The 13,031-nt window shown below is 43.5% G+C and overlaps 1 protein-coding gene across 10 annotated transcripts in view; it reads left to right on the plus strand.

Moving 5' to 3' along the window:
- The first annotated feature begins 8,243 nt into the window (after positions 1-8,243).
- The window catches only part of KIZ (kizuna centrosomal protein), a 120,656-nt gene continuing 115,868 nt past the window's right edge, over positions 8,244-13,031 (plus strand). The window contains exon 1 of one of the 10 annotated variants that reach the window (XM_009436807.5): positions 8,244-8,498. In XM_009436807.5, the coding sequence (XP_009435082.3) occupies positions 8,331-8,498 (168 nt within the window). In that variant the 5' untranslated portion in view covers positions 8,244-8,330. 10 annotated transcript variants of the gene reach the window in all.

Here is a 13,031-nt window from a genome sequence, read left to right on the forward strand (position 1 = left end):
CATTCTACATGCGGTGCCCTGTCACCTTGTAAACATAAATACATAGTCATCAAATAAATGGTACTTATTATGCAAACCCTTTGGTTTTAACCTGCCTGCGAATTGTAAGAACAGTCCTAGAGCGTCCCTTTGTTTCCAACCCTTGTAGTTAGGAGTACTTGTTGAACCCTGATGAGAAGTGCATCCAAGTGGCAAACAATTAAGAAATTCACCAAATGATTTTTGAGGAGAATCTTGGCATTCAAAGATTGTTCACATGTGACATCAGCACAGCCTGTCACTCATGCACCCAGGGCTGCAGGGCTGCAGAGCTGCTCCTGCCTGGTACACCACGCCACAGGCCAGTCCTGCAGGGAGAAGAGAGTGCAAAGATTTGGTGTTTCAAGTCTATCTCCTCTGAGGATTCCTCTTTGTCTACAAAGGGATAATCCTGGAGACCTCATGGAAGCCCAATTCAAGGACTTCAGTGGAAATCATAGGCATATAAGAGCTGTGAGACAGAGTGAGCCCATCTCGTTTAAGTAGTGAGTCTCTAGCTAGAGGCAGTTAACTACTCTATTATTCCATTTTTTGGCTGTTATTTAGCTTTTCTAGAACTCAAGTATTTTAGAGACTCACTTTTTTTTTTTTTTTTTTTCAGACAGGGTCTTACTCTGTCACTCAGGCTGGAGTGCAGTGGCGTCATCTCAGCGTGAAACTTCACCTCCTGGGTTCAAGCGATTCTCTTGCCTCAGCCTCCTGAGTAGCTGGGCTTACAGGCATGTGCCACCACGCCCAGTTCATTTTTTGTATTTTTCGTACAGACAGCATTTCACCATGTTGTCCAGGCTGGTCTTAAATCCTGAGCTCAGGTAATCCTCCAGCCTCCACCTCCCAAAGTGCTAGGATTACAGGGGTGAGCCACCGCGCCCAGCCAGGACCCACATACTAATTGTTGGTTTATATGATATGAAATAAAATGAGGAAATCTATGTTTTTATTTTATTTATTGGAATCTGCACCCAATTCTTATTATTTTAAATTAGCTATTACAAATGTCTTTGTTAGCCAGGCATGGTGGCATGTGCCTGTTGTCCCAGCTACTTGGGAGACTGAGGCAGGAGGATCACTTGAGCCCAGGAATTCAAGGCTGCAGTGAGCCATGATCATGCCACTGCACTCCAGCCTGGTGACAGACTGAGACTTTGTCTTAAAATCAAATTAATTTAATTTAAAAAACAAATGCCTTTGAGCAAAGTGCTGTTAGTAACCTCATGTCTTCCTGTATTCATCAGGGTTCTTCAGAGAAACAGAACCAGTAGGACACACACACATGCACACACACACACGTGTGTGTATATATATGTGTGTGTGTATATATATATATCTATATATATATATATGGAGAGAGAGAGATTTATTTTTAGGAATTGGTTCATGAGATTGTGAGGGACTTCATTCTTTTCTCCTAAGGCCTTCAACTGACTGGATGAGGCCCATCCACATTTTGGAGAGTAATCTACTTTCCTCAAAGCCGACTGCTTCAAATATTAACAACATCTAAAAAAAAAGTCTTCACAGTCATGTCTAGACTGGTGTTTGATAAAGCAACTGACCACCATGGCCTAGCCAAGTTGACACATAAAATAAATTCACAATCACACCTCTCCTCTTGATGACCATCACCTCTATATTAGTCCATTTGACACTGTTATAAAGATACTACCTGAGACTGGGTAATTTATAAACAAAAGATATTTAATTGCCGCATGGCTGGGGAAGCCTCAGGAAACTTGCAATCATAGCGGAAGGGGAAGCAAGGCATGTCTTACATGGCAGCAGGCGAGAGAGAGAGAGAGAGAGAGACAGAGAGAGAGCAAGCTCTCAGTGGAAACTGCCAGACACTTACCAAACAACCAGGTCTCATAAGAACTTCCTCACTACCACAAGAACAGCAATTACCTCCCACCAGGTCCTTTCCTCGACACAGGGGTATTACAATTCAAGATTTGGGTGGGGACACAGAACAAAACCATATCAACCTCCCAGCAAGGATGGCACCTTACCTTCTATTCTTATCTTTCCACTTCTCAGTGATTTATGTCCTCCCTCTCCCTGTTCCATGTTTATCCATCTTTCCACTTCATCTCTAGATCTGCATGGTTCAACAAAGTGGCTACTAGCTACATGTAGCCTCTTAAATTTTAATTTTAATTATTAAAATAAAATTAAATTTGGCTGGGCCCAGTGGCTCACACCTGTAATCCCAGCACTTTGGGAGGCTGAGGAGGGTGGATCACCTAAGGTGAGGAGTTCGAGACCAGCCTGGTCAACATGGCAAAACCCTGTCTCTACTAAAAATACAAAAATTAGCCAGGTGTGGTAGTGTGTGCCTGTAATCCCAGTTGTTAGAGGGTGCTGAGGCAGGAGAATTGCTTGAACCCAGGAGGCAGAGGTTGCAGTGAGCTGAGATTGCACAACTGCACTCCAGCCTTGGCAACAGAGTGAGACTCCATCTCAAAATAAATAAATAAAAAAAATTAAATTAAAAATTCAATTTCTCAGTTGCACTAGCCATATTCAATTGCCCAATAGCCATGGCTAATGGCTACCAGATTGGATAGCACAAAATGGACTATTTCCATCATTGCAGAAAGTCCTATTGGACAGAGTCTCTCTGACTGGTTCTTTATTATAGCCTTGGCTTCATTATCTGGGACTTTGTCCTTGAGTGTTGGCTCTTAATATTACTGTTCCAGGTTTTTATTACCATCTAGATAGTCACATAAATCCTCACTGAGAATTTTATGGAAAGATATTTTGATGCATTTGTGCAATTTCTGCATGGAATGCTTGCGTATTAGTCAGGATAAGCAATGCCAGCTGCTGAGACAAACGACCTTAAAATATCAGTTTTTAATTGATTTATTTATTGATTTATTGCTCAGTTAAGATTGATTTATTGCTCAAGTCACAGTCCCCTGCTTATTGCAGTCAGTCACTTTTCTTCCAGGGCCTCAGAGTTCTCCAGTGGATTCTTTGCACCTAGCCAGGCAACTAATGGAAACAGGAAGATTGTGCAGGATGTTTTGGGGTCAGGCCTGGAAGTGGCTACATCACTTTTGCCCACATTTCACTAGTCAGACTTGGTCATGTAGATCCACCTAACGGCTAGCAAGGATGATAAATGCAGTCTTTCTGAGTTTTAAGAAGGAAATTAACCAGAATGGTGAACACATCATGCTGTATCACAGCATGTAGAAAAATGTATTCTATGCATGCTATTCCCAATACATGAACCGTGTATCTGTGAAAACCCTTCTGGGTCACATAGTATATATTTTACACATCTCATACAAGGAAAATAAAAAATATAGGTAGCTTCAAATGATGAGGATCAAGGCAAAGGATACATATACATATAGAGAGAATATATATAAGGGAGGATGGACTCTGGAATTGGAACAGGCCTGTGTCCAAATCCTACCACTCTTAATCCTACCACTACCATTGGTCTGACAAGAACACAGTGATAGTGTGACCTTGGGCTAGTTGCTTCAACTTGCCTCAAAGGACTGTTGTAGATCTAAATGAGACTACAAATGCTTGCACCAGTGTACATGTCAGTGACAGAAGGAGTACATTTCAATGGCATACTCATACATGGGACATCACAGCTTTCCCCCCACTTCCTACATTTGGTTTGTCTCTACTTTTTTATTTTGGTAGAGTCTTGCCCAGGCTGGCTGTTGCCCAGGCTGGAGTACAATGGCTCATAGCTCACTACAGTCTTGAATTCCTGGGCTCAAGAGATCATTCCACCTCAGCCTCCTGAGTAGCTGGGACTACAGGTGGGTGCCATCATGGCTGGCTAATTAAAAAAAAAATTTTTTTTGTAGAGGGGGGAATCTCACTATGTTGCCCAGGTTGGTCTTGAACTCCTGGGATTAAGTGATCTTCCTGCCTTGGCCTCCTGAAGTGGTGGGATTATAGGTGTGAGCCACTTTACCCAGCCTCATTTCTACCTCTAGATCAACTTTTCTAATGGGGTAGGAAGCAATGTCTTATATGTCTGCATAATGACTGCAAAATGAAATCTTGTCCTACTTTCATATCTATCATGGATTGAAATGTGTCCCCTGCACAATACATATGTTGACGTTCTAACTCTCAGTACCTTAAAATGCAGTCTTCTTTGGAAACAGGGTCAATGCAGATGTAATTAGTTAAGATGAGATCATACTGGGGAAGGGTGGGCGTCTAATCCAATATGATTGGTGTCTTCATAAAAAGGCAGAATTTGGAGACACATACACAGGTAGAACACCATGTGAACATGAAAGCAGAGGTCAAGATGATGTGTCTAGAAGCCAAGGAACACCAAAGATAGCCTGCAAACCACCAGCAGCCAGGAGAGAGGCATGCGGCAGATTCTTCCCCACAGCCCTCAGAAAGAACGAGCCATGCAGATATCTTGATCTTCAACTTCTAGCCTCCAGACCTGAAACACAATAAATCCTGTTGTTTAAGACACCTAGTTTGTGGAGCTTTCTTACAGCAGCCCTATTGACTCAAATATACATGATTTAATTAAAAGCAGCATAGTGCGTACATTTTAAAATATAAAATGCTGCTGCAGGCCAGACGCAGTGGCTCACGCCTGTAATTCCAGCACTTTGGGAGGCCAAGGCAGGTGGATCACCTGAGGTTGGGAGTTCGAGACCAGCCTGACCAACATGGAGAAACCCTGTCTCTACTAAAAATACAAAATTAGCCAGGCGTGGTGGCACATGCCTGTAATCCCAGCTACTCAGGAGGCTGAGGCAGTAGAATCGCTTGAACCAGGGAGGCAGTGGTTGCGGTGAGCTGAGATCATGCTATTGCACTCCAGCCTGGGCAACAAGAGCGAAATTCCGTCTCAAAAAAAAAAAAAAAAAAATTGCTGCTGCATTGAAAGGCCAAGAGGAATCAGAACAGGACTTGTTGGGTTTCCCACTCAATTAGTGTTAGATCATGTCCCCTTTGTCCAATCACGCTTCTACACAACTGTCGATCATGCCTATCCAATAAAGTCCCCATGAAAGACCCAAGGGGACAGGGTTCAGGAAGCTTCTGAGCTGGCTGAACATGTGGAGGAGGTTCCTGGAGGGTGGCGTGCCCGTGGAGGGCATGGAACCTCTACACCCCTTCCCCCAGACCTCACCTTATGAATCTTTTCATCTGTATCTTTTGTGATATTCTTATAATAAACTGGTAAATGTAATGTATATATACATATATATGGAAATATGTTGAAATTAGAATTTCCCAATATTAGAACATATGTACAATTCTAATTTCAATATATTTTCCAGAATCAATTTTGTTTTTGAGCTACAAAAACAACAATTTCATTTGGTTCACCCAAAGATTCATGTGACTTCTGGGCCGAGACACTGGCTTCCCTTGCTGTTTGCTTAATGGGACCACTAGGGATCCATATTTTGAACTAGACTCGTTAATATTACATAGATTTCCAGCTAGGTGACTTTGGCCAAGCCCCTTATCTGCCCTGAACCCTTTTTCCCCTGTAAAACAAGGGGGTGGGGCTAGACTCCCTCTAAGTTCTAGCTAAGACATTCTAGGACTTAGAGGAAGCCTTGATCTAGGCACACTTGATGACCCTTGGTCCAGTGAGCTAAAAGCAGGGCTGCTTACAGGAATCAGCTCAGCTAAATAAAGAGTTTGAAGAAAAATATTAAAATAGAGGGCTCCGGCAAATTAAATATTCAAAGTGAAGAACTCAGAATTTATTGAAAGCCTGTCACCATTTAAAATGCATAATTTTAGCATAAATACTCTAGAAATATTCCTTTTGTTTGCTATGTGTTATTGTTAATAAAGGAGATCCTACATCTAGATTTGTCATACGTCATTAATGAATCAACCATAGGATGCAAATTATAATTATTTTGAATTATCTATTTACTGTTTAATTACATTTAATTTTAGATTCTCCTAAAATGGCCTAATAAAAATTTTGGGTGCTAAATGACTGCCTCATCTGCTTACTCTGTGCTACTTGCTAAAATTAGTTATATTGATTGTTTGGGGATTCTTTTTCTTAAAAAAAAAAACTAACCTGGGGGCATGGTCCTAAATAAAATATCCTAAAAATGTAATGCTTTTCTTTTTTTGCCGGGGTTGTAGTAAAATGTTAGTTACACTAAACTCATTAAAATAAACCTTTGCACATTACCACTGAATCAATTGGATATAATCTGAATAAAAACTAAATAAAAGTCACATCAGTGCTACCCTTAGACCACGGCAAGAAGGCCTCTGCCCTGGCTTCTGTGTATTAGAGGTTCTGTTCTAGCCCTTCTCTGCCCATGCTGCTCCACGCAAGGCAAGGAGGTCCCAGGGCCAGATGACAGGCCCACCTGGGGTGCTCACACACATACACACACATGCTCTTCTAGAACACGTTCTAAGTACCCAACACCCTTACCTTCCCTGCTCAAAGGGGCCCAAGCTGCTTTCTAAGGCTTTAAAAGGCCTCTTGGCTGGGTCTTTCCTGCAAGGGTGACCATCACTGGCATGCTCACTGCCCGGCCAAGAGGAGGCTGAGGTGGGGATGTAGGCAGAGTTGGGACTTGCTGGCTGGAGAAGAGGAGGAGAAGAGGCAGGGCACACACATCCCTGCCAGTGTATGAGACCCCTCACAAAGCAAGACTGAGCCTGGGGTGGGAAATGGGGTTGGGGGGAGCTGGAGAAGCAGGCAAACTAAATTCCACCCTGGTTGTCCAGGTTCTTAAGAAGGCATATTGGTCAAAGTGGAGAGGAGAACACGTATTTTACCTAAGTTTGTTATCTTGAATTATAATTCAATATTTAGGCGGATGGTATGAGGGCCTCCATTCACACTCTTGCCCTGGACCTGGCAAATGTGAATGGAAGGCTGAGTAAAATCATAGTTTTGTGTTGTTGGCCTTTGAGTGTTCCATCTCTCTTACAATTTTAGTTTGTGACACCTTGCACCTTGTATGTGTAAGTAAAATTAATGGCATAGGAAAGAAACCAAAAGAAGTGAACAATAAGAGACTAAAGAAACTCTACAGGTCGGGCATGGTGGCTCATGCAAGTAATCTTAACACTTTGGGAGGCCAAGGTGGGTGGATCACCTGAGGTTGGGAGTTCGAGACCAGCCTGGCCAACATGGTGAAACCCCGTCTCTCCTTAAAATATAAAAAATACCAAAAAAAAAAAAATTATCTGGGTGTGGTAGCGCACACCTGTAATCCCAGTTATTCAGGAGGCTGAGGCACGAGAATCTTTTGAACCCGGGAGGCAGAGCTTGCAGTGAGCCGAGATCACGCCACTGCACTCCAGCCTGGGCAACAGAGTGAGACTCTGTCTCAAAAAAAAAAAAAGGAAAGGAAGGCAGAGAAGCAGGCTAAGGCTTAATTTTTCTGCCCAGTGGGTTTTGGAATATGGTTGGCTTCCTTCAGGAAGCTTTTTCCCGACGTTGGTGATGATAATAAAACCTGATGCTTTCTATGTGCTGGGCCCACTTACAAACACTAACACATATTAACAATCGAATCCTAAACTAATCCTGTGTTAACAGCCTCCCACTTTACATATGAGGAAACCTGGGGTGACTTGCACACGGCCTGGCAGCTGGGACGTGGATAGGGAATGTACACCCAGGCAGTCTGGCTCCCGGGCTCCTGCTAGAGGATCCTACAGGACATTAGGAGCATTGTCCATTAGAGCTGTCTGCACAAACGTCTGCTTCCCAAGCAACTAGTTATCAACTTTTCCCTCTCGCCAACGATACTGGCACCTGGAACAATCCTTAGATTCAGCACGGATTTTCGAGTAAGGGGTTGGTCCACTGTCGGGGCTGAGCACAGCTGTTTAGCATTTGAGGGTTTGTCTTTTTTTATGTGGTGTTTTGTGTCGCTTTTGAGTGCTGATATAATAGAACAAGCTTAGTACAGTGCCTGGCACTCAACAAATCCTGGCAAGAAAGGAGATCGAGGAAAAGAAGCAAGCGAGAGACGAAAGAAAGGGAGGGAATGCGCCTTGTAACATTAACGTAGCTTGTGCGAATCCTGGAAGGTGAGGGGAAAGGAGACACCGCGTCAGGGGAGAGAGGAGAGCGCACCGAGCGCCCGCCCCTCAAACGTGGTCCGCCCCGGCCTCACGACGCCCCGCCTCTGCCACGCCTCTTCCCCGCCCCATGCAGGTCTTCGTCCCGCCCCCCACAAAGCCGGCTTCCGCCCCGTCCCTCAGCGGCGCCCCGCCCCCACGGCGTCTTGCCCCGCCTCCTGCAGGCGGCCCAGCGCGGTGTTTACCCGCGGTGCATGGTGGGGCGGTCTCCTTCGGCAACCCCGGCCGAACGGCCACCCAGAGGCTGTGCTGAGCTGGCGCAGCGGCAGCAGCATGAGCCGGACCCTCGCATCGGCCGTGCCCCTGTCGAGTCCCGACTACTACGAGAGGCTGGGCCAACTCCAGCACGGGCTGCGGGACAGGTAAGGGCACTGGGGCGGGGGTGGGGAGTCGGCCCGCGCCGAGGGTCTTCCGCGTGCCCTGCCCCATTTTCCTTCCCGCTCCCCCGCCCGAGGTTCCCCGGGGCCCAGGCCCGCGCGCAACGCCCCCCAGGCTCCCAGTGGGGCCTGGAGGACAGTGTTTACTAGAGCCACCCCCTGTATTGGGGGTGGGAGCGGGGAGAGGTGAGAGACCGCCCCCGCCCCGTCAATAGCAGCTAAAGCCTGGTCTACGGTTTGAGGATGCGGCCGCGTCACAGAATTTGCCCAGAAGTGAAGGTGGGAGTTCTTCTGCCTGTCACTCTCCATCAAGCCTTGTGAGTTTCTCTTGTCCCCTTTTACACGCCCCCTCCCCACTCTCTTCAAATTGCCATCCCGCCGTGACAGCTGCACTGCATCAATGATGACAAGTCCTGGAACGCAGACGGTTGTGTGTGTGTGTCAAACATGTGCCCCCGTTTAAACTCAGGAGACTTTTAGGGGTAGCGAGGGCTGGCTAGATTTCCAGCGAAGGGATGAAATTTCCAGCTAGAGAAGTCCAGCTTCCAGAGGGTTCATGATGCCTTTGATTAAGATATGAAAGATGGGAACCACTGAAAACAGCTAGATCTAAGAGTGCATATAGAGAGAAAATTATACCGCAATGTACTATGAATAACCACGTAAAAGATAAATTGCTGGACCTCTTATTTAGCTGCTAAGTTAATTGGAGTTGTAACTCTCATTAGTTGACAAGAAAGGAAATACATTTTTGGATCTCTTGATAAACAAAACATTTAATGAGTGTTAAAAGTTACAAAATCATTCTAGTGAACAGGAGAGCTGTGTGCGTGACAGTGCTAAAATGATAACAATAATTACATGGAAAATAAAGGCAGAAGTAAGCGATTTTGAAAAGGAATTACATTTATCTTACGCTAGATTTAATTCTTGTCAGATATTTACAGAGCATCTACAACAGGCTTCCTTAATTGTCGTTAGCATTTTTTTTACCTTGTACTCCTTTTCTACGTCCTATTTTCTTTCTGACATGTCACCGCTCACCCATATCAGTGACCTCTTAATTTCTGACTTTAAAAAGAAATCTCTTCCTGTAGAGCCTTCCCTGTTTCAACCCATTCCCTAACTTTTGTGACTCTTGGCATTCTTACAGCACTCATAAATGGCATTCTTTTTGAACTATTAATTGTAAGTTATTTTTGTTTCCTGTGCTAGGAACACCTGGCTGTTTATAGTCCTTATGGCACAATAACTGTATAATAATTATGTACTTTATGATTAACACTTATTCCTTTAATTATTAAACAAGGTGAGGCTGTTGAAAATATATAAGGAATTTGAATCAAATTTTATAGCCTGTTCACGGTTCTGCATTTCGAGATTTGTTGTATTTTTAAGTCAGTACAAATCTGCTGCTGTGTGTGTTCATTTTTCATTTTAAGAATTTATAACTAACTCAAATTAATGCACACTGGACACAGTTATAGAGGCAAATAATTCTAGATACAGAAAAGGCTGCAGTAGAAATATCAAAACCTGGATTCTAGTCCACGAACAATTGTGTGACCTTGAGCAGGTTGTTCCACCTCTCTGAACCTTGGTTCTTTACCAGGAATGAGGGGGCTTGACTAATATGCAAAGTAAGGCCACAGATTTTTTTCTTTCTCTCTTTGCTAGAATAATGGGCCTTAAAGTAAAAAAAGAAAAAAAAGCTGAAAGCTGTAGTTTTGCAAAGCAATGTGTAAAGAATATTATTGTCTGTATCCAATTTGAGTGTTTGGATGTACCTTTTTGTTTGTTTGTTTGTTTGTTTGAAACATAGTCTCACTCTGTCAACCAGGCTGGAGTGCAATGGCATGATCTCAGCTCACTGCAACCCCCACCTCCCAGGTTCAAGCGATTGTCCTGCCTCAGCCTCCCTAGTAGCTGGGATTACAGGCGCCCACCACCAACCCCAGCTAATTTTTGTATTTTTAGTGGAGATGGGGTTTCACCATGTTGGCCAGGCTGATCTCGAACCCCTGACCTCAGGTGATCTGCCTGCCTCTGCCTTCCAAAGTGTTGGGATTACAGGTGTGAGCCACTGCACCCGGCCTTGGTTGTACCTTTTTAAACAAAGAAACACAAACCATCCCACTGATCACAGATACCACTGTCTCCTAAAATTCCTGAGTCATTTCATAGGGAGCAACCCTGGGTAGTCACAGCTGCTTTATCAATCCAGAAACTTCTGGGAAGTGGGAGACAAAAAAAACCTCCCTCTTTCTCAGCCCTTTTAGAGGTGGTCATTGCAATGTTAGCTGGTCAAATAACCAGCATATTTCCAGCCCAAGTCATGTTAGCTGTAGTTACACGTAGATGTGATTTTATCATCTGAATGTTTTCCTGTGTGTGTACAGTGTTTTTTCTGCATTGTGGTGAAAGTCAATAATTGAATCTAAAAGAGTCTAATGGAGTGACTTGTTACAGTGTGTATAGCACCCACAAGCATGGTAGAAACTTATAAGTGGAATTGGCTCTTACGGTTATATAAAAACATCCTTTTAAAAGGGCCCATTAGCCAGCCGCGGTTTTTTCAGTGCCTATATTGATTCAGAGTAAGATATCATAATAGTCTAGAAACTGACACTGAGATATTAGTAGAGTAAGCTGAAGATGGTATAGAATTGTGGTATCGAGACAAAAACAGAATAACAAGTGGCTTAAAAGTAGAAAACTCAGCAAGATAAGGACCACTTAGCTGTGTAAAACTGAAAGGTCCAAGTGAGGGGTGACTGAAAACATGAACTATGGGTAAGCATCCCAGGGATGGGTATTTCAAAGATTCTGAAATAGAGATTTAATATGTAAGAATTGCAAGCCATGGAAAGGCTTTTCATTGAGGCAAATATCTGGTTTTTAGTATTAAATTTTAAAAAGACATGGAGGGCTCAGCATTCTGAGGTGCTGCAGTGTGGATGAGGGGCTAGAAAATAGGCCTGTGAAGAAGAGTTAACAAGATTACCACCGTTTTGCCTGGGAGAGAAAGCCAAGAGGAGTTTGATTATCAGGGTATGAAGTGTTATGATAGAGAAGTGTGAGCAGCAGATGTCTGCATCTGCTGAAGATGTTTTACAAATAAATTTTACATTCATTACTAAGAAAAACTTGCTGCTTGGGAGGTGGTGGATTTCCAAAGTGACTGTGGTCCTTTTTCACTAGAAGTCATAGGTGAATTTTAGAAATTATTTTAAAGTGGCTGGGCATGGTGGCTCACACCTGTAATCCCAGCACTTTGAGAGGCAGAGGTGGGTGGATCACCTGAGGTGAGGAGTTTGAGACCAGCCTGGCCAACATGGCAAAACCCCGTCTCTACTAAAAATACAAAAATTAATTGGGTGTGGTGGCGCATGCCTGTAATCCCAGCTACTTGGGAAACTGAAACAGAATCCCTTAAACCCAGGAGGGAGAGGTTGCAGTGAGCTGAGATTGTGCCATTGTACTCCAGCTTGGGCAACAGAGTGAGACTCCATCTCAAAAAAAAAAATGTGTGTATATATATATATATATATATTTTTAAAGTAAGTTCTAGCTTACAAAAAAGTTGCGAATATAGGACAAAGACCTCCAGTGTTCCTGTCACCCAGATCCCTCAACTATTAACATTTTATTAGATTTTTGACACTGAGATATCAGTTGAGTATCTATTTAAATCTGTCTATCTAAAACCATTAGCCTTTTCTGATCTGTTTGAGAAGTGCATATATGATGCCTCATCACTCCTAAAATCTTCAATGTGTGTTTCCAAAAGCCAAGGATGTTCTTGTACATGATCACACCATACAGCCCTCCTAGTGGTGAAACCAGTCCGCAGACTGCATCAGATTTCACCAGCTATCTTAACGATGCTCCCTTTTTTTCCCCCCTGGTCCAGTGGCTCACCTGCGAACCGCGGTTGCATTTGGTTGGCATGTCTCTTCAGTCTCCCTACATCTGGAACGATTCCTCAGTCTTTCCCTGTCTTTCATGTTCCTGACAAGTTCATAGAGTACAGCTTTCATTCTAGGGGGTGACCCTCAAGCTGAGTCTATCTGATGGTGTCTCATTACTAGACTGCAGTCATGCTTTCTTAGGAATACAACAGAAATGAAGCACTACCTCAGGGCATGGGGTCATAGATGTATTCAGAGGTCTTCCTTTCTTTGTAATTTAATGACAAGTTGCTCACACTATCCAGTCATTCATTCTGCATGAACCAAGTACCCAATTGATCATGAAACTCTAGGGGGGGAATGGTAACTAATAAAAATTTCTAATGTGGAAGCAATTATGCTATGTTTCCTTCACTTCTATTCTAAGTTCACTCTTACTAGTGAGAAGGTAAAGATTTGTGGTGCTATTAGTTAAAAATGTGTGTTTTTGTAATTTTTTTCCTTTTAATCTTTTTTTTTTTCTTTTTAACATAGGCATACTGCAACCCATGGGTTGTGTTCCCCAAGTGAAGATTCTGTGTCTGGATTTTGGACCCCATATTCCCAT

Source organism: Pan troglodytes, chromosome 21 (assembly GCF_028858775.2).
Source record: "Pan troglodytes isolate AG18354 chromosome 21, NHGRI_mPanTro3-v2.0_pri, whole genome shotgun sequence".
Classification (NCBI taxonomy): Eukaryota; Metazoa; Chordata; class Mammalia; order Primates; family Hominidae; genus Pan; species Pan troglodytes.